The 22928-nt window shown below is 34.5% G+C and overlaps 1 protein-coding gene across 10 annotated transcripts in view; it reads right to left on the bottom strand.

Moving 5' to 3' along the window:
- Gphn (gephyrin) overlaps positions 1-22928 on the bottom strand; it is a 420062-nt gene that overhangs the window by 241507 nt on the left and 155627 nt on the right. For all 10 annotated transcript variants that reach the window (XM_029484276.1, XM_029484280.1, XM_029484278.1 and 7 more), the window contains exon 4: positions 20485-20577. In XM_029484276.1, the coding sequence (XP_029340136.1) occupies positions 20485-20577 (93 nt within the window). The remainder of the gene's footprint in view (positions 1-20484; positions 20578-22928) is intronic.

Below are 22928 nucleotides of genomic sequence, written 5' to 3'. Positions count from 1 at the left end.
CATGAGTCTCACCATGTGTTTTCTTTGATTGGTGGTTTAGTTCCAAAAAGCTCTGGGGGTGCTGGTTAGTTCACATTGTTGTTCCTACTATGGGGCTGCAAACCCCTTCAGCTCCTTGGGTAATTTCTCTAGCTCCTTCATTGGGGACCCTGTGCTCCATCCAATGGATGACTGTGAGCATCCACTTCTGTATTTGCCAGGCACTGGCATAGCCTCTCAGGAGAAGCTGTATCACGTTCCTGTTAGCAAGCTCAAGATGGCATCTGCCATAGTGTCTGGGTATGGTGGTTGTTTATGGGATAGAATCCCAAGTGGGCAGTCTCTGGATGGTCTTTCCTTCAGTCTCTGCTCCGAACTTTGTCTCTGTAACTCCTTCCATGGGTATTTTCTTTCCCCTTGTAAGAAGGATTCTGGAGCTTCTGGGCTAATATCCACTTATCAGTGAGTGTATACTGTGTGTGTTCTTTTGTGATTGGGTTACCTCACTTAGGATGATATCCTCCAGATACAACCATTTGTCTAAGAATTTCATAAATTCATTGTTTTTAATAGCTGAGGAGTACTCCCCTGTATAAATGTATCATATTTTCTGTATCCATTCCTCTGTTGAGGGACATCTGGCTTCCCAGCTTCTGGCAATTATAAATAAGGCTTCTATGAACATAGCGGAGCATGTGTCCTTAAGATGGAGCATCTTCTGGGTATATGCCCAGAAGTGGTTATGTTGGATCTTCTGGTAGAAATAAGTCCAGTCTTCTAAGGAACCGCTAAACTGATTTCCACAGTGATTGTACCAGCTTGCAGTCTCACTAGCATATGCTGTCACTGGATTTTTGATCTTAGCCATTCTGACAGGTGTGAGGTGGAATATCAGGGTTGTTGTGATTTGCATTTCCCTAATGATTAAGGATGTTGAACATTATTTTAAGTCCTTCTCAGCCATTCGGCATTCCTCAGTTGAGAATTCTTTGTTTAGCTCTGTACCTCATTTTTAATAGGGATATTTGGTTTTGTGGAGTCCAACATATAGAGTTCTTTATATATATTGGATATTAGTGCCCTGTCAGATTTAGGACTGGTAAAGATCTTTTCCCAATCTGTTGGTTGCCATTCTGTCTTTGTTTTTTTAAATTAGATATTTTCTTCATTTACATTTCAAATGCTATTTGGAAATTCCCCTATACCCTCCTTGCACCCCGCTCCCCAACCCACCACTCCCGTTTCTTGGCCCTGGCCTTCCCCTGTACTGGGGCATATAATCTTCGCAAGACCAAAGGCCTCTCCTCCTAGTGATGGCCGAATAGGCCATCTTCTGCTACATATGCAGCTAGAGACACGAGCTCTGGGGGGGGGGGCGGGTACTGGTTAGTTCACATTGTTGTTCCAACAATAGGGTTGCAGACCCCTTCAGCTCCTTGGGTACTTTCTCTAGCTCCTCCATTGGGGCCCTACGTTCCATCCAAAATGACTGTGAGCATTCATTTCTGTATTTGCCAGGCACTGGCATAGCCTCACAAGAGACAGATATATATGGGTCCTGTCAGCAAAATCTTGCTGGCATATGCAATAGTTTTTGGGTTTGGTGGCTGTTTATACAATGGATCCCGGGATGGGGAAGTCTCTGGATGGTCCTTCCTTACATCTCAGCTTCAAATGTTGTCTCTGTAACTCCCTCCATGGGTATTTTGTTTTCCATTCTAAGGAGGAACAAAGTATCCACACTTTGGTCTTCCTTCCTCGTGAGTTTCATGTGTTTTGCATATTGTATCTTGGGTATTTTAAGTTTCTGGGCTAATATCCACTTATCAGTGAGTGCATATCATGTGAGTTCTTTTGTGATTTGGTTACCTCACTCAGGATGATATCCTCTAGATCCATCCAGTTGCCTAAGAATTTCATAAATTCATTGATTTTAATAGCTGAGTAGTACTCCATTGTGTAAATGTACCACATATTCTGTATACATTCCTCTGTTGAGGGGCATCTGGGTTCTTTCCAGCTTCTGGCTATTATAAATAAGGCTGCTATGAACACAGAAGTGGATGCTCATAGTCAGCTATTGGATGGAACACAGGGTCCCCAATGGAGGAGCTAGAGAAAGCCCCCAAGGAGTTAAAGGGGTCTGCAACCCTATAGGTGGAACAACAATATGAACTAACCAGTACCCCTGGAGCTCGCTGCATATGTATGAGAAGATAGTCTAGTCGGCCATCATTGGGAAGAGAGGCCTCTTGGTCTTACAAACTTTATATGCCTCAGTATGGGGGAACGCCAGGGCCAAGAAGTAGGAGTGGGTAGGGGAGTGGGGGGGAGGGTCTGGGGGACTTTTGGGATAGGATTTGAAATGTAAATTAAGAAAATACCTAATTAAAAAAAATAAGGCTGCTATGAACATAGTGGAGCATGTGTCCTTATAACAAGTTGGAAATCTTATGGGTATAGACCCAGGAGAGGTATTGCGGGATCCTCCGGTAGTATTATGTCCAATTTTCTGAGGAACCGCCAGATTGATTTCCAGAGTGGTTATACAAGCTTGCAATCCCATCAATAATGGAGGAGTATTCCTCTTTCTCCACATCCTCGCCAGCATCTGCTGTCACCTGAATTTTTGATCTTAGCCCTTCTGACTGGTGTGAGATGGAATCTCAGGGTTGTTTTGATTTGCATTTCCCTGATGATTAAGGATGTTGAACATTTTTTCAGGTGCTGCTCAGCCATTCTGTATTCCTCAGTTGAGAATTCATTGTTTAGCTCTGTACCTCATTTTTTAATGGGGTTATTTGAATTTCTGGAGTCTAGCTTCTTGAGTTCTTTATGTATATTGGATATAAGTCCCCTATCAGATTTAGGATTAGTAAAAATCCTTTCCCAATCTGTTGGTGGCCTTTTTGTATTATTGATAGTATCTTATGCCTTACAGAAGCTTTGCAATTTTATGAGGTCCCATTTGTCGATTTTTGATCTTATAGCACAAGCCATTGCTGTTCTGTTCAGGAATTTTTCCCCCTGTGCCCATATCTTCAAGGCTTTCCCCTACTTTCTCCTCTATAAGTTTTAGTGTCTCTGGTTTTATGTGGAGTTCCTTGATCCACTTAAGACTTGACCTTAGTACAAGGAGATAAAAATGGATCAATTCACATTCTTCTACATGATAACCTCCAGTTGAGCCAGCACTATTTGTTGAAAATGCTGTTTTTTATTTTCCACTGGATTTAGCTCCTTTGTCAAAGACCAAGTGATCATAGGTGTGTGGGTTCATTTCTCAGTCTTCAATTCTATTCCATTGATCTACCTGTCTGTTGCTGTACCAGTACCATGTAGTTATTATCACAATTGCTTTGTAGTACAGCTTGAGGTCAGGCATGGTGATTCCACCAGAGATTCTTTTATTGTTGAGAATAGTTCTTGCTATCCTAGGTTTTATGTTATTCCAGATGAATTTGCAAATTGCCCTTTCTAACTCTGTGAAGAATTGAGTTGGAATTTTCATGGGCATTGCACTGAGTCTATAGACTGCTTTCGCCAAGATAGCCATTTTGATTATATTAATCCTGACAATCCATGAGCATGGGAGATCTTTCTATCTTCTGAGATCTTCTTTGTTTTCTTTCTTCAGAGACTTGAAGTTCTTATAATTCAGATCTTTCACTTCCTTAGAGTCACACGTAGGTATTTTATATTATTTGTGATTATTTTGAAGGGTGTTGTTTCCCTAATTTCTTTCTCAGCTTGTTTATCCTTTGTGTAGAGAAAGGTCACTGATTTGTTTGAGTTAATTTTACATCCAGCTACTACACTGAAGCTGTTTATCAGGTTTAGGAGTTCTCTGGTTGAATTTTGTGGTCACTTGTATATAATATCATATCATCTGCAAATAGTGATATTTTCACTTCTTCCTTTCCAATTTGTACCCCTTGATCTCCTTTTGTTGTCTAGTTGCTCTGGTTAGGACTTCAAGTAGTATACTGAATAAGGTTGGGAGAAAGTTGCCAGCTTTGTCTAGTCCCTGATTTTAGTCCGATTCTTCAATTTTCTCTGCATTTAGTTTGATGTTAGCTATTGGTTTGCTGTATATTACTTTCATTATGTTTAGACATGGGCCTTGAATTCCTGATCTTTCCAAGACTTTTATCATGAAGGGGTGTTGGACTTTGTCAAATGTTTCTCAGCATCTAATGAGATGATCATGTGGTTTTTGTCTTTGAGTTTGTTTATATACAAACAAACTCAGTATAGTAAACCATCCCTGCATCCCTGGAATGAAGCCTACTTGATCAGGATGGATGATCATTTTGCTGTCTTCTTGGATTCTGTTTTTGAGCATTTTATTATTTTTGCATCGATAGTAATAAGGAAAATTGTTCTGAAGTCCTCTTTCTTTGTTGGGTCTTTATGTGGTTTAGGTATCAGAGTAATTGTGGCTTCATAGAATGAATTGGGTATAGTACCTTCTGTTTCTATTTTGTGGAATAGTTTGAGGCCTCATAGAACTCTGCACTAAACATATCTGGTCCTGGACTTTTTATGGTTAAGAGACTATTAATGACTGTTTCTATTTTTTAGGGGATATGGGACTGTTTAGATCATTAATCTGATCCTGATTTAACTCTGGTACCTGGTACTTGTCTAGAAATTTGTCCATTTCATCCAGGTTTTCCAGTTTTGTTGAGTATAGGCTTTTGTAGTAGGATCTGGTGATTTTTTTGGATTTCCTTAGATTCTGTTTTTATAACTCCCTTTTCATTTCTGATTTTGTTAATTAGGATACTGTCTCTCTGCCCTCTAGTTAGTCTGGCTAGGGGTTTATCTATCTTGTTGATTTTCTCAAAGTACCAGCTCCTGGTTTGGTTGATTCTTCATATAGTTATTTTTCTTTCCACTTGGTTGATTTCAGCCCTGACTTTGATTATTTCCTGAAGTCTACTCTTCTTGGGTGAATTTGCTTTCTTTTGTTCTAGAGCTTTTAGGTGTGCTGCCAAGCTTCTAGTTTCCTTTTGGTGGCACTCAGAGCTATGAGTTTTCCTCTTAGGACTGCTTTCATTGTGTCCAATAAGTTTGGGTATGTTGTGGCTTCATTTTCATTAAACTCTAAAAAGTCTTTAATCTATTTCTTTATTTCTTCCTTGACCAAGTTATCATTGAATAGAGTGTTGCTCAGCTTCCATGTGTATGTGGGCTTTCTATTATTTATGTTGTTATTGAAGATCAGCCTTAGTCCGTGGTGATCTGATCGGATGCATGGGATAATTTCAACATTTTTGTATCTGTTGAGGTCTGTTTTGTGACCAATTATATGGCCAATTTTGGAGAAGGTACCATGAGGTGCTGAGAAAAAGATATATCCTTTTCTTCTATAGATATCTGTTAAATCCATTTGTTTCATAAATTCTGTGAGTTTCACTGTGTCTCTGTTTGGTGTCTGTTTCTAGTATGTGTCCATTGATGAGAGTGGGATGTTGGAATCTCCCACTACTATTGTGTGAGGTGTAACATGTGTTTTGAGCTTCACTAAAGTTTCTTCAATAAATGTGGATGCCCTTGCATTTGAAGCATAGATGTTCAGAATTGAGAGTTCATCTTGGTAAATTTTACCTGTGATGAGTAAGAAGTGTCCCTCCTTATTCTTTTATGATAACTTTAGGTTGAAAGTCGATTTCATTCAATATTAGAATGGCTATTCCAGCTTGTTTCTTGGAACCATTTGCTTGGAAAATTGTTTTTCAGCCTTTTACTGTAAGGTAGTGTCCATCTTTGTCCCTGAGGTGGATTTCCTGTTTGCAGCAAAATGTTGGGTCCTGTTTATGTAACCAGTCTGTTAGTCTATGTCTTTTTATTGGAGAATTGAGTCCATTGATATTAAGAGATATTAAGGAAAAGTCGTTGTTGCTTTCTGTTATTTTTGTTGCTAGAGTTGGAATTCTGTTCATGTGGCTATCTTCTTTAGGTTTTTTGAAAGATTACTTTCTTGCTTTTTCTAGAGCATAGTTTCCCTCTTTGTGTTGGAGTTTTCCCTTTATTATCCATTGAAGTGCTGGATTTGTGGAAAGATATTGTATAAATTTGATTTTTTTTCATGGAATACCTTGGGTTTAAAAACTCAATGGTTATTCAGAGTTTTGCTGGGTATGGTAGCCTGGGCTGGCATTTGTGTTCTGTTAGGGTCTGTATGACATCTGCCCAGGATCTTCTGGCTTTCGTAGTCTCTGAGGAGAAGTCAGTTATAGTTCTGCAGGTCTGCCTTTATATGTTACTTGATCTTTTTTTCCCCTTACTGCTTTTAATACTCTTTCTTTGTTTTGTGCATTTGGTGTTTTGATTATTATGTGATGGGAGGAATTTCTTTTCTGGTCCAAACTATCTGGTGTTCTGTAGGTATATCTAACCTTTCATGACCCAAGTATTCCTTTTCAGTAGTCTCAGGAATGCTAGCCTAGTAGTCAAAAATTCCTTAAAATAGTTTTCTCATATAAAATGTTTCTTACTCCTCTGATGATGATAAGTTTTCTTGCTATAGTAGTTTGGACTGTCATCTGTCTCCTTTCAGAATTTGTAGAATTAGTTCTTATGCTCTGCCTTTCTATGTACTGTGACTTTACCCTGTGGCAGCTTTGAATATTCTTTCTTTGTCTGTATATCTAGTTTTTTGATTACTATGTGGCATGAGACTTTCTTTTCTGGTCTGGTCTATTTGTTCTTCTCCATGCCTCTTGTACCTGGATGATTATCTCTTTTCTTAGATTTGGGGATTTTCAATCATTTATAGTACCCATATCTGCTTTTGTGGTACAGGGATGCAAGCACTGGGTAATTGTAAGGAAAGTAGTTTCTGAAAATGATTTGCTATCTATACTCAAAATATGTGTTTAATCATGGTTATTTTAAGATATTTTATATTTATAGAACAGCATAAGGATAACATAATTTGAGTATGCTACACCAAATTGTTCATACTATCAGTGATGCACCTCCAGGAGAAGGTATGTTTATACTAGGACTTACTTTGAATAATATATAAAAGCAGTCCCTCATTCTTCTAAGAAATATTATTTCTGACAGTGATATTCATCTTTCCCAAAGTATTACTTTCAGGATATACAGATCAGTAAGCCTTGAAAATGGCAAAAGATAGTAAAAGAGAAAGGTAAATAGGTCCTATAAATAGTTTCACACATTAAGTGTCAAAATCATCCAAACTTCTAACTATACTATTTATAATAATGTATATGATGTAATCTCTTTTAAATTTCAATGAGAAGAGTTATCATTAAGTAGCTCCATTATATAAGGTCTTCCTATGAAATGGAATCCTAAATTATAAAATCTAATAGATATATTATAGTAATAAGGACACATTTTAATAATATTTAAAAAGTAACAATAGTTTTTGTGCATTTTACATTTGGAATTTATTTCACCTTATTTCATGCCAAATTATTATTTTACTCTTCATAAGCTCTATTTAGAATCACTTCTTAATAAATAGTGGCCCATCTTTTTCCTCCAAAAGTTTCATCCTGAGAATTGCCATATGCAAGAATATTAAGTTATTTGCTGCAAACTGATGAGAAAGAATGAATGATATAATGCGTAGACATCAAATTTGTCTCAATGAAATTGATCACTACAGTTTCTTCATTCTTTGAAGATAATTTATTTTTTATGTAAGTTAGACCTCCGAGAATCCTTAACTGCTTTGGTATTTTTGTATTTACACTTGGTCACTCTTTCCCAGTGCTGTTAAATAATAACAGCAAACTTTCAGGAAGTTTATTGCTTTCTTCTAAGCATCTTTTGAAGGACCTTATGTCTCTTCTAACAATTCTTAGTTCTGTGCCATTAATAATAATTGACATTGAAAAATCCCACCATATTAGATATTTCTTTTTTATTTTTACAAAGATTTATATTATTTTTAGTTATGTATATGTATTTGAGTCTGTGCACATGAGTACACATTCCCACAGAGGCCAGAGGTATCTCAACATCCTGGATTGGAGTCACAGGCAGTTGCAAGTCATCCAGTAAAGAAGAAAAACAAGATCTTAACCCCTGAGCCATTTCTCCAGCCCTCTTCACACTTAATAGAAGCTATGTATTTTGTCATATTCTATTATAAAGAAATGACTCTGGCACAATTATTAGAATCATCCCAAATAATTTTGTTTTTTTGATCCATGTTATTAATTCCTATCAGGTTTTTATCATGGAATAATATAAAGTCACATATATGATGTCACTTCATAAAAGTGTTACTATTTTGTGTTCATAGAAATATATATGTGTGAATCTATTTGTTGAACTTATACTACATTTTGTGTAAGAAGCAATATTATATTTTATAGATGATATATAATATAGAGATCAACTTACATTATTGATTATAGTCTGTTATGAAAAGAATATTCTCAAATCTTCATAACAGTGACTATATCTCTAACTTAATTTGTATTTAGTGTTAATATGAATAAAATGTTTATTGGTATTTTGTTTTCAATTATTTTAACATGTACCTTGTTAGACTAATCTTTACTGTTATCCTATCCTCTGACCATTTAGAACATTAGTTGTGCAAGTGCTAACTGGAATGCAATTCCACCCATTTACATTCTCTAATAAATTCAAGATAAAATATGCATTTAGCAGGTTCACTTTGCTCCCTTTCCTATTTTACAACTATGCTTTTGGTACTTTAGTTTCTATCATGCTTTGCGCTTTTTTTTTCCCATTTGCAGGAAAATCTTTTTAGTAGTTAATCAACCAGTATCCACTTACAGTTTAAGCTCAAGTTCTATTGACTTCACAGATATATTAAAAGAAAGTAAGAACAGCTGTACATGTCTGCAGTCTCAGATACTTGGGAGGCTGAAGCAGAAGGATTAGCTCAAGCGTCCTAAGCCAGCGAGGCAAGTACCGCTTTTGAGGGCTAGTTGCAGTTTGGATATGAATTTTTCTCCTAAGAGTCCATGCATTAGAGCTTCCGTTAGTGATGCTGAGTAATAATACGAACCTTTTAAAAAATGGAACCTAATGACAGGCTCTTAGACTGTGGATGTAACTGCCCTCAAAAGGAAGTTTTAATAGCCCCTGTACTTTTGAGTTCTCCCAAGGTGTACTGTTTTATAAACCTAAATTGATTGTTGCCTGGTAATATGAATTCTTAATCTCACTTACATTCTGGCTATCATTCTATCCATTATTAGGTTCTATTCTGTACATGTTAGTACACTGTTGCAGTGTTCAGACACATCAGAAGAGGGCACCAGATCCCATTACAGATGGTTGTGATCCATCATGTGGTTGCTGGGAATTGAACTCAGGACCTCTGGAAGAACAAGCAGCCAGTGTTCTTAACCGCTGAGCCATATCTCTAGCCCCATTATTAGATTCTAATTACAGGACAAATCAATAAGGCTATATGATCTGGCACTTTCAGCCTTCTACACCATGAGCTAATAAATATTCATTTAATAAGTGACCCAACTCTGAGTGTTTTTTATATTAACAAAAAATGGATAAAAATGGATTATATATACAAGATCTGATAATATAATTATTCTATGAGTCAATTTTGAATATTTTTATGTTCATCTTGAACATAAAAAAACTTAGTACAGAAAGAATATTTTGCATAAGTTGTATAAATACACATACTGGTAAAAGATGGCCCTAGGACTTAAACCTAATAACAAAACAGGAAAATCTGTTTTGTACACACTGCTTTATAAATAGCTACATACGCAACACTGCAATTGTACTAAGAACTTCAATTAGAAAGGAAGCAAACCATAATTTTGAATGATATCTCTTCCCTATAAAGACATTATAAAAGCTTGGAACACATTTTCATATAGAATAGGCGATATTAGGACATGTATTTTTAAGAAAATTGAAGCCATGATTTTATTGTGGACTGTTTACATACTAAGTGTTTGAGATTACATCATTTTCAAAATTCTGATATGAGGCATTGTATATTTTTATTTTAGATTATATATTAAAATAGATACAGTAAATAATGGGATAGAGTCTTGAACTCATTTTTTTGATAAATTTTATAACACTATATTTTGATAATATTCACCTCCAACTTGTCCTCTTAACTCCTATCAGATTCACTCTTACCCCTACCTTGCATCCCTCCCAATTTTTATGCCTCTTTCTTTGTTATATTCAATAACCTAGCAAATCAAATTTGTGCTACCTATATACTTCTAGGTATTCCTGATTCATTGAACTATCACTGCCAACCTACCAATGTCCACATCCTTAAAAAAAAAGTAGTTCCCTTTTCTCAGAAGCTACAAACTGTCCATATTTCCTCAGTTAAGTATTGGGGCTCATTAACTCCTCAATAACCCCTATTATACTGTCCTGTCTGGTCTTGTGTCAACTTGACACAAGCTGGAGTTATCAAGAAAGGAGCCTCCCTTGTGGAAATGACTCTATGAGATCCTGCTATAAGGCATTTTTTTTTTTTTTTTTTTCGTTTTTCGAGACAGGGTTTCTCTGTGTAGCCCTGGCTGTCCTGGCACTCACTTTGTAGACCAGGCTGGCCTCAAACTCAGAAATCCGCCGCCTCTGCTTCCCGAGTGCTGGGATTAAAGGCATACACCACCACGCCCGGCGGCATTTTCTCAGTTAGTGATCATCAAGGGTGGGAGGGCCCATTGTGGGTGGTGCCATCCCTGGGCTGGTAGTCTTGAGTTCTATAAGAAAGCAAACTGAGCAAGCCAGGGGAAGCAAGCCAGTAAGTAACATCCCTCCATGGCCTCTGCATCAGTTCCTGCTTCCTGCCCTGTATGAGTTCCACTCCTGACTTCCTTTCACAATGAACAGCAATGTGAATGTGTAAGCCGAATAAAGCCTTTCCTCCCCAACTTGATACTTGGTCATGATGTTTGTGCAGGAATAGAAACCTTGACTAAGACATATACTATTATACTATTAATAGGCTTGATCTTAGACAGATCTTGTGAAAAGAACCTTACTTGCTAGGAATTCATGGGCACAGTATTACTGACATTTTCAGAAGACATTGTTTAGAAGCAATGCATTTTTCATCTTTCATGTTGCTAAGTTTACTAGGGCCTTACAATTTGATGGTTTTAAATGAAAACAAGGCAAACTCCCCTACTAATTCACGCATCTAAGCGATTGTATGCCCTTCAAAGGTATAGAATTAAATTTTATACCTTTATTTTTTTTCTACTGGTCTTATCTTACAGTTGGGTCTTTCTGATGTATAAATTGAAGAAAGGGGATCAATTCTGAGAAAGTTTGTGGCTTGTGGGAAAGATTAATAAAAAGGTAATATAAAAAGTTAGAAGACTTGGGGAAAGAAAATGTAGCATTCCTCATCTATTATCCAAAATTAATTTTCTCTTATGCACAGCCAAGAGTAGAACAAGGGCCAGTGGCCAATTTATTTTAAAATGTTTGGGGTTTCAATCAATTAGAATTTTCTAGCAATAAACTCATAGGTGGAAAAAATACTGATTGAAATGTTTAAGCAAAAGGCAGAGAATGATAAGATGAACATGTACAGCCTTTGAAATTGAAGGCCCTTAGTTTCTTCAAACTCTAATACTATGATTTCCTCATAGCTACAAATAGTAATTTTATATAAAATGATAGATATACAAGATAGAGAAAAATCAATATTTATTGATTGTCTTGATTCTGAGAAGCACTAACTGAAGTTCATACACAAATCAACAAAATTGAACTGTGGTGCTCCTAAGCAGCTAAAATTTTGTACACAAATAATTGTAAATATAGTTACTAGGCTGGAGATTAAATGAGGCTCTCCTTTCTTTGCCTCTTTCTGCTCCTGTCCCTCCCTCCTGCTCCATCTCCATGTTTTAGAACACTCATGCCCAGAACTTTACTTCACATGTATCCTTCCCTCTTAAAACTAAAGATAGAAAGTCTGTCTCCAAAATGAAAAATTAGCCTCGTGTGTACTTGAAAATTGCAAATTTAGAAAAGGATCATTTTGTGTGTGTGTGGGTGTGTGCTTTTTGAGCACACATGTGTGCATGAAGTGCAATGCCCATCCCTACAGCTCTACACCTAAAGGACAAGACAGGGCTTCCCACTAAGTCTTGACTTTGTTGATTGAGGATGACTATCTAGATGGCCAGTGTGCTCTAGAGAGTCTACTGTTGTGTTTCCCCAGCATAGTACTACAAGTGTGTGCCTTTCTCTTTATGGGATGCTGTGGATCTGAACTCAGGTTGTCATGCTTTAGGAAGTAAGTGCTTTTCCAGCCAGAAGATCTCTCCATCTCCAAGGGTATATTTTAAGTTTTGATGTTGTAATGTCTTCTCTGGTGACTGCATTTATGAGTTGCCATTTCTAAGGAATCTCTCAATTATGACAACTACTTTTTCTTCTTTTTACATTGTGCCACTGTAACGATTTTAAAACACAAACAATATAAACCCAGCTCATCTGTCTTTGTACAACATGGTATGTCTCTGATCTATGCAGGAAGATTTAAATTTATATTCATATGGACATTCCTCCTAACTGTTACTTCTTCCTTACTCCTATCACTAGTACTCTCCTCTCTCCACATTTCAAAGTGATTCCTCTTCTGCCACTTTAAATTAGAAACTATTCAACTTTTTTGTAAAAAAACCTTTTTTATTGAATGGCAGCATATTTCTGGTATTTGATTTATATTGTTATAATTTGTCATGTAGCTATGTACTTTATCAGTGCAAACAGTTAAGTACTAAGCCCAGCAATACTCAATATTCTTCATAACTGAGTGTTAAATTCAATAAAGTCAAGGACTGAAGTTGTTAGCAATGTGAAACGCATATGTATGTTTCTGTTCTGAAATAGATACTGTTTTCCAATGAGCAATACAAAATCGATTAGAAACTCTACCAATAAAGAGGGAGTAACTCTTTATGTTGATGATATCAAAGCATTGTTTGGTATGCAATACTCATGTATAATTTTGTATTTGTTTGTATGTGTATATGCACTATATATGCACATGTATATGGGAGCACTAGCCCACGAAGGCACATGTAGACCAAAGGTTGACATCAGATATTTTCGTCTATTATTCTCCAACTTATTTTTTGAGATAGCTCTCTGGCACTGAACTTCTCATTCATGTTAGACTGGCTGGCCAGTGAGGTCCCACAATCTACCTGTCTAGACCACCACCCATCCCTAGGCTGGGTTATAGGCACACACTGTTGCATCTTTTGCATAAGCACTAGGGATCTGAACTCAGGTCCTCATGCTCATGCAACAAGCTAATCACTCACTGAGTCATTTCCTTAGCTCAGTGCTTGTGATTTTATGTAACGGTCAATGTTAAATTTCATTTAGATGTTAACTATTACTAAAATGCTATCGTTTCATATACCTGAGCTATTTCAAACCAAGATTGAGAAACTTAAATTAATAGTGGAGACAAATTACGTGAAACTATAATAAATAAATTGCTCTGCAAACTTTAGAAACAGGTTATCAGAAGCTAGTTAAACCAGGTACACAAGTAATTCTCACATCACACAGATTACACTTGTTTTTCTGTTCCATGTCTTAAAACAGTTGTGGGGAAATATCAACTGACATTCTTATTTTCTACACATAGGAAAGTAGATTATTGACCATTTTCATTATTTGAATTGCTATAAACAACAACTTTGAGTGAGATACAGTAATGAAGTCACTACACAGGGAAATTTAGGTTTAAACAGCCTAACTTACCTTAAATTTTATATAACAGTGCTTAAATGAGGATACCTCTGACAACAAAATGAAAGCTTTTCCCTATGTTACATTGTTTCTTCACAATATCAAATCAACATTACTGCATGGAAACACAGTTCCCATCCAGCATGAGGATTATAGGATGGTTCTTATATATGATCTCAAGTGCACTACCATATCAGAACACAGAGATGTGCAGGCCAGTTTAAAATATTTCAAATATAAAGATTTTGAGTATTTTGCTTCATAGGCTATTTTATATTGTCACATGATCCTGGTCACAAAGAAGAGATTTGAGATCTTTAAAAATCTACGCATGACAGCTACTTTTCATTAACAATAAGAAAACTATAAAAGAATATAGCATGTATATTTTTATTGTATGACTGTGTGTACATGTATGAGGGGCTCAAGGGTATAACATATTTTTGAGTAGAATATGGAATGTACCACTACTTGATACATGTAGTGAAATAATATGTTCTATCGAAAAACTGATATTCAATTAAAAATAAATGAATAAATCAAATGATTTATGTTAGAAGTAAAATTTGGTAAGACAAATGAATAAACACATTAGCTTTCACATGCCTATGTCATAATGTAAGCGAGTGTTTCTGTTTTTAAAATAATGAGTGTTTTTTTAGGTGAATTTGTTAAATGTAAATTCTTACTTTCACTAGAATATAAAACTGAGAATCACTAAAAGGTAATTAGGAACTAAAGTGCATTTGGCTTTTTTACAATAACATACTATTCTATGAGTATTATGAGAAAAATGTCAATGTTTGGGTAAAATAATACCTGACAAAGAATCCACTATTAAAATTCTGATAAATATGAACTTCAACAAGTTGAGACAAAACAAAATCTTATGTAATAAATGGCATTAATTTTCTTTTATTTTCAAAGTGGATTATTTCATGAAAAAGATTCCTAACTACCTAAGTTGCACTATTTGTAGAAAACCTAAGATAATAATCTGTTCCAAAGAAATCAAAAGTGTCCTAATAAACCTGTTAGTCAAAAGAATACATTCATCCCTGTAGAAATGTAACATCTACTCTTTGCTCAAATAAAACTGATATTCAGTTAAAGATAAATATTTTTTGTTAAAAAAAAAAGGTGTAGGCTGGATTTCGGCTATAGCTACTCAAAATCATGATTTTCTGAAAGTTTAGCTACTCAAAATCATGATTTTCTGAAAATTTAGCTACTCAAAATCATGATTTTCTGAAAGTTTAGCTACTCTTTCTTTCTTATTGATTACTTCATACTGACTACTTTTAGCAAGAGACTTTGTTAAAAAGTACTAAAATTTTAGGAGTAAGTTTTTATATAATTAATAAGAAATCTGTTTCATCAAGTTTAAAATTTCAAAATCTTATTACTGAGAATGACAGACATGTTTTTATTAATAGATGATCTATCAGGTCAATAGGAAATACACATGCTTAAAGAAGGCAGATAATATCTTTGTAACTTTTACATGATATAGAAACTAAATATAAAAGATTCAGGTTACTGAATAGTATTGGTGAAAGTCAGAAAAAAATTAAAACTGAGTATGATGACTTACATCATTTAGTAGGCAAATGGCCAGCAAGTTTGTGTAAGTTTATTCCACTCAGGCTTTATAGACTATACGGTTCAGCTATATGAACCACTCAACTCATTTATTATAATCACAGGCAGTATATAAATAAAGTATTGTGTTCCAAATATGTTTTACATATATTGTTGATAATGAAACTTAAATTTCAAATTACAAGTTTAATTTTTTCTAGTCATGTGAAAATATAAAGCCTTCCACTCTTAATAGGATATGCAAACACATGACTGGTAAATTTGTCCCATGTCAGATTCTTGGTTCCTGTGACAAAGCATCAGTTTTTTTTTTTAATATACTGACTATGCCTCACTCATATTTTAAATCTGGAACACAGCATGTAATTGGATACATAACAAATATTAAAACTATATAGCTTTAAAAATGAGATAAAACTAGGTATAATTTATACTTGTATTTCACTATGATCAAAGTAATTGATCAGTGTGGAATCTTTAATTCTATTTTAGGTGTGCCTACTAAAAGTTATGAAGTTTGATTTTCACCTTGTGAATTTAAGCAGCTTAATGTTTTCTAACATACGAAAACTATTATCAAATGCTTTAATAATTATATATCTTTTGTATGCTTTCAGTCTGGCCTAGAAATAAACATCTACAATTAAGGTTTTTGGTTTTAAGATTCCTTTTGGACACACAATTAAGTAATAAGTGAACACAAAGAGCTAACACATAACAATGATTTCTTATGTTCATAATTATTTGTAATTCCTAGACTTTCATAGTGCAAATTACCCAACAAGCAGAACAAAGAAATGCAATACATCTGAAAATATAAAAATTCCATGTTAAAATAATGCTAAAATGTTAACGATTGTGATTATGATATCATATGTAAGCTTTGATAGCACCCTACACTTAAAGATGAAAGCAGGAGGCATGTAACTATTACATGAACCATGTTTTATGATATAGGGACAAAACATAGAAACAATCCATACTTTAGGGAAGATCAAGGCTGAAGGCCTCAAGGCTGTAACACAAAACAAGTTTGTGGGATTCGCTACTCCATCTTCCTTCTAAAAACAGAATTATAAAGAAATCTAATCTGATTAAAATTCATTTCATTTACAATTCAAACTAAGTGGCAACAAGTTTAGTTTATTTTTCTTTATGATTTTCATTCTTAATGTATTTTCTCGGATAGTATAAACATCTGACCAATATTTGTCCCTTGTGTTTGTAGATCAAACTAATTCACAATTAGTGACTATAAATAGTAGTCCTATGAGAAAGGAGCTATGCATTATTTTGTAGTTGTCAAATTAATAATTGTTTGAGTTAAGTTCTGACACTTTTAAAGATTTTGTCAGCAATGGTTGAATACTTATATAAATGTGTCTAGCAAAACTCTACTCTGTTGGGTAAATATACAAGAAATTTACAAAAAATTTACAAAAATATGTATAAGTCCAGAAATATAAATTTTAATTTATATTTTAAGTACCACAGGAATTGTATCTACTTAAGGGTATAAAGAAAATTGTAATTGTTTTGGAGTCCCCCATCTTCTTTTACAGTTTTCTTTAAATGAAAACCTTTACAGTTAAACAGCTTTTGTCATAGATATTCATATCCTATCTGCTCTTACATGGAAAATATAAACTGATATAAACATTAAAGAGCAACTTATACATAATTAGATAAATCATTGCTTTAAAAAAACAGCTACTGAACACTTACATAGATTTTAAGCTTAATGCCTCCTCCAGGGGTGCTTACTATATGCATGCAAAATTAAAAACACACCTCATGGTTTTTAAGTAATTGAATAACACTTAAGAATAAAATGCTGCTCAATTTCTGATATATGAAACACAAATAAGTCACAGTGAGAATCTTATCAATAAATAGCACCAAAAGGAGGAAATAAAAATATTATGATAGCAGAATTATATTTATATAAAGGTGGAAAGGAACAAACATAATGCTTGGTAGGTAAAACCCATTTGACAGAATTTTAAAGATTTCATAGATAGATCCTGAACAAGTTATAAGATTAAATTTGTTTGTTTGTTAGTTACATTAAAAAGAACATTCCCTACAACTTGGGACCACATAAAAGAAAATGTTTAGCCATTTTAAGTACACTCATATGAAATGTTAGCAGTGGTCTTCACTGAAAGTTCACAGCTTCTTACATTTTAATTATGCATAATTACATGAAAGTAAGTGTAAGTATAGGTCATCAAAAGAGAAAGAGTTTCAAAGAGGGGGGAGATTTAAAGCGACATGGATGAATAGGATAACAGAAAACAATCGAGTGCATGTGACATGAACTGCAAGGCAGAAGGGTTGGGGCAGATAGAGAACTAGAGAGTGAAATAGAAGAGGATTAACCGAAACATTGTATCATGAAAATACCATAATAAAACCTTTTAGGTTGTATATTAGCTTTTAAAACAAATGAAGAAAAGCTTGGGTGAAGAGATGTTTTAGCGTTTAGTCCTAGCACCCACATCAAGTATCTCGCGACTGCCCATTATTAGAGATCTGGGGAATCTGACTGACACCCTCTTCTGAATTCTGTAAGCATCTGCATTGTTTATATTCCTATATACCCCACATATCTATACACATAGGTAATGAAAATAAATCTTTAAAAATAAATGTACACAGAACACTGGAAAATAGAGAATTCGATTTCCCTCATTTTAAGGAGATTAAACTGAGTGGTTAAATGACTAGAGCATTGTATAACACAAATATAGTCCCTAATTCTCCATGCAGAATTCCTCAAACTCCCCAACCCCCCTGAGTAATAGTAGTGCCTTTTGCAATCCATTACAAGTCTCAAACTCAAAAAAATATCTACATAATTTCAGGATAGTGCTGGTCATCAGAAACACTGAGTTATTAGAATGTTGAAACTTTTAGTCTCACAGACAGGGTGGAATTTCTATAAATATCGTTGTGCCATTAAGGTTCCCATTGCTCTGGAATTGGTGAATGCATTTGGGTGTTGTAATTGTACTGCATCTGAACAAAGCATGGACTTTCTGTTAGTAGTCCCTCATATACCCTGAATAATGCCTTTTTTCCATAAATCTACTTCTGAGTTGTATAATAATATATAATAAAAGTTTTGTATGCCATTCTAGCTAGTGGTATTTTGGAAGGGGGGGGTATATAAATCTACAGACTTGGTAGAAAAGCAGGACAAAGTGTCCATGATCTGGGGAATTCAATATTTATTGATGGCATCAGAACTGGGGACAGTCTTGTGGTACAGAGCCTTAAACTTGGACAATCTGAACAACGCCAGGTCAGAATCTAATTTAAATGAGATGAAAGGCAACTCATGTATAAAGAATTGAAGAACTAATTACTGTGAGAAAAAAATTCCACACATGTATCATTGACATAAAAGAATGTAGCCCACCTATAGTTACCTTGTTGATCAATAGAAGAGAAAGGATTGAAGAAACTTTAGATTATAGTAAACAAGAAACTTGGTGACATAAACTATTTCATTACAATTAAAAATAACATTATTTGGTTATGAATGAATTCTATGCCAAATTTTTCTATTTTGTGATGTAAAAATAAATACTAATGTGAACATATAAAGCCATCATACAAAAATGATAGATTCATTATATAATGTCAAAATTATTTACTCTAAAAATCAATACTTTCATATAGGTAGTTTCCTTACAAACAAACAAACAAGCAAAAACAACAAACATAACTATAACCGTACCCCTGTAAAGACAGTTTCCCTGTCAATTGTATTCTTTTTGGTTAGTCTCATATAAAAATGGTCAAATGACCTCTCAGGTTAGGTGACAGAAAGTAAATAAGTTGCATACAGATGACTTTTTGACTTATATACTTGAAGTTAACACTATCTCAAATAAATCTTCTGAATGCTTTTGAAGAAAGCACATTTTACTTATAATTCCAATTATAATAATAATATAAAAAAGAAAGATAGAACAGTCAATAAAAATGTTAGGATTTGTTTTAGAAATGTATATTTTCATAATGTAGACAGTACTTCTAAGAATTTAGGAGTATAGTTTATTGGTCAGAAACATTTATGCCATATAAGGAATTGCCTGAAAATCAAATTGTGAGCATCTACTGCAGTGTTAGGAAGGGGAAAATGAATCAGTACTTTTGCAGGCATTCTTGTGCAAAATTTAACAAATAACAAAATTTAAAAATATAAAAAGATAGCGATTATTTAATAAATGAAGAGAAAAAGAGCCTTAGTAATAAAAAGATAGTAGATAGAATAGTATACTGGTTGGGAATAAAAGTTCATAGTTAACACCATGTTGAAATTGAACCAGAAACAGAATATTCATTTGAGGGGCAAAGGAAGCTATGTGATAATGGCAAAAGTTTCCACTACTGTGCAGTAATATCTGACATGTATGGATTTTAAAAATACAAACTAAAGACCTTTTCCTTATATTCATGCTTTGTTTTTTGCCTAATTTTTCTGCCTGTGTTGATGATATTCCCGTGCCATAAAGCACAGGTATTTTTTATGCTGTTTAGATTATTAAATTGTCCATTTAAATATTGTTCATATTTAAAATATGGAAAATATAGTGCATTTTCATCAATTTAGTGTAAATTTAGTATAAATACATAGTATTTATTTACCATATTTTGAGAAAAATTATAAAAGTAGTTGAAGAGGGAAATAAGACCCAAATTTGAACTACAGTAGCAAAGCACACCACACCTGTGCCATTCTAACTGTCAAAAGTTTGTAATTACTTCCTGAAGTTTAGTTGTCAACAATCAAATGAAGAACTAATTTCTAGAACAGTTCAAATTCTCTCATATTCAATAATTTCAAAGGCAAATTCAAATAAATACTTTTCAAAATAATCTTCTATAGACAAATATTTGTATTATCATAGCCATAAGGAATAGTTTTGCCTATAAAACTAAAAATTAATATAAAAATTAATATGAAAATTCTAAAAATTAAAAATTAAACTAATTAATTTAAATTAATTTAAACTAATTTAAATTAATTACACTAAATTAATTAAAAAACTGAAAATTAATAAGAAAATTCTATGAAATTTAAAAAGGACTTGAAAATAAATAGCTAGACTATTCGTTGAATATGAGAAGGGCATTTCATCTCACCTCTGGAGTGACATCTCGTGGTGCAAATCCCGTTCCTCCAGTTGTTAATATCAAATTAAGTTCCTTTTCATCACACCAGTCTATGAGTGTTTCCTAAAAGAAAACAAATGTACAGAAGAACTTACTTGTTTGCTAAAAATATAAGTAATAATTTCATAGACTATAGCATAGAAACAAGATTCTTTGAATACTTTCTTTCACACTTAATCATAATACAATGCAATTTGTGATATTTATCTTGTTGGTAAAGAAAATGAGGATAAAATGTGCAAATTGATAGAAGTACCTTAAACAAGAAATACTGCAGTTTAATATTTCTATGTTATGTGCTTATATGGCATGTTTAAAGCTCGTTTCAACATTATAAAAGATTTCAAAGTTTTAAAAAGTTAACTGCTATATGCTGATTACAAAATCGTATTATTTAGTAACAAATTAATCCTAGCACTAAAAATTCATACTTTAATTATACATGCAAAAAAGTCTAACACTTTTTTCTATTATGGATTCAAAAGGAGAATGTCACAGGCTCATGAACTAGAAGGAAAAATAAAAGATTTCACACTACACCTGCTGGAATGACAATTATGTTCCTCTATAATTTGCCCATTAATGAATAAATATTTTATATCCAATATGAAGTATGAAAAGTTTTATGCCTTTTAATACTGATTTTTCAGGAATTTCTTAAAAGAAAGTAGAATTTAAATAATAATTTGGTATCTCTTCTAGTCTGTAGTCTGTGTTAGAATAAACATTGTAGAGGTAAAGCAATGTTGAGTAATAAAAGAACTGCTGAATTATCACCATCTCTGACCTTGAATAGTTCTACAGAGATATAGTAATGAAAACAGCATGGTACTGGCACAGAAACAGACATATTGAGCAATGGGATTAAGTGAAAAACCCAGACACAAACCCATAAGCTTATGGACAACTTATTTTAGATAAAGAAGCCAGAAATGCACACTGGAAAAAAGACAGTATTTTTAACAAATGGTCTTGGTAAAACTGAATTGTTGCCTGTAGAAGAATGCAAATAAATCCATATTCTTCATCCTGTACAAAATTCATATCCAAATAGATCAAAGACCTCAACATAAAACTAGATATACTGAACATGATAGAAGAGAAATTGACAAATCTTAAATTCATTTGCATATGAAAAGACTTTCAGAACAGAACATAGAACATGCATTAAGAGCAACAATTAATAAATGGCGTAGGAGGTTGGGGGGACCCTCCAGAATGCACTGGAGACCTGGGAGGTGAGAGACTCTCAGGACTCAAAGGGTGGGACCTTAGATGAAATGCCCAACAGTAGAAAGAGGGAATTTATAGAGCCCACCTCCAATGAGGGAGGGGGGTTGCCATCCCACAGTCACAACTCTGACTTTAAGAACTACAGGGGTGGAAATGGAGAGGAGCCCAAGGAAAAGATGGTCCTGTGGCAGGCCCAAAGTGAGATCCAGCTCAGGGGGAGGTCCCAAGGCCTGACAGTATTACTGAGGCTATGGAGGCAGTGCTCACAAAAAGGACCTATCATGACTGCACCCCGAAAGACCCAACAAGCAGCTGAGTCAGATGCAGAGTTTTGCACCCAACCAATGGACAGAAGGTGCTGACCCCTGTGGTTGAATTAGGGCAAGGCAGAAAGAAGCTGAGGAGGAGAATGTCTCTGTAGGAGGACCAGCAGTCTCAATTAATCTAGACTCCTGAGATCTATCAAACACTGGACCACCAAACCAGCAGCATACACCAGCTGATATGAGGACCCAACACATATATGGCAGAGGACTACCAGGTCTGTGCTCATTCAGAGATGATGTACCTAACCCTCAAGAGACTGGAGGCCCTAGGGAGTTTAGAGATCATGCGGGGTGGGGGGTGGGGACATCCTCGTGGAGAGAGGGGCTTGGAGAGGAGGTATGGAATATGGAACAGTCTGAGGGTGGACTGGGAGGGAAGTAAAATCTGGAGTGCAGGTAAATAAATAAATAAATAAATAAAACTGAAAAAAAAAGGGTCTCCATGTATTATTTTAAACACAAACAGTTCTGTGAAAGACCATCAATACTCAATAGATGAATAGATACAATAATGTGGTACATTTATATAGTGGACTATTACTCAGCTGATTAAAAAATGGAATCATGAAGCTCACAGGTAAACGGATGAAACTAGGAGAAAAATCATCCAAAAGAAGGTAACCCAGACCCAGAAAGAGAAATGTGGTATGTATCACTTATATGTGGGAATTAGCTGATAAGTCATTGATAATCACACTAACAGTAGAATTAGTGGTTAGGCATTGACTAAGGGAATGGGGACGGGAATGATGAGATCTCTCTAGGAAGGGAAAACTAAATAAGTAACTATGGATGGACTCTGTGTGTGTGTGTGTGTGTGTGTGTGTGTGTGTGTGTGTGTGTGTGTGTGTGTGT

The sequence above is a fragment of the Mus caroli genome, chromosome 12, assembly GCF_900094665.2.
Source record: "Mus caroli chromosome 12, CAROLI_EIJ_v1.1, whole genome shotgun sequence".
Taxonomy (NCBI): domain Eukaryota; kingdom Metazoa; phylum Chordata; class Mammalia; order Rodentia; family Muridae; genus Mus; species Mus caroli.
This window is presented reverse-complemented; position numbering and strand designations above follow the sequence as displayed.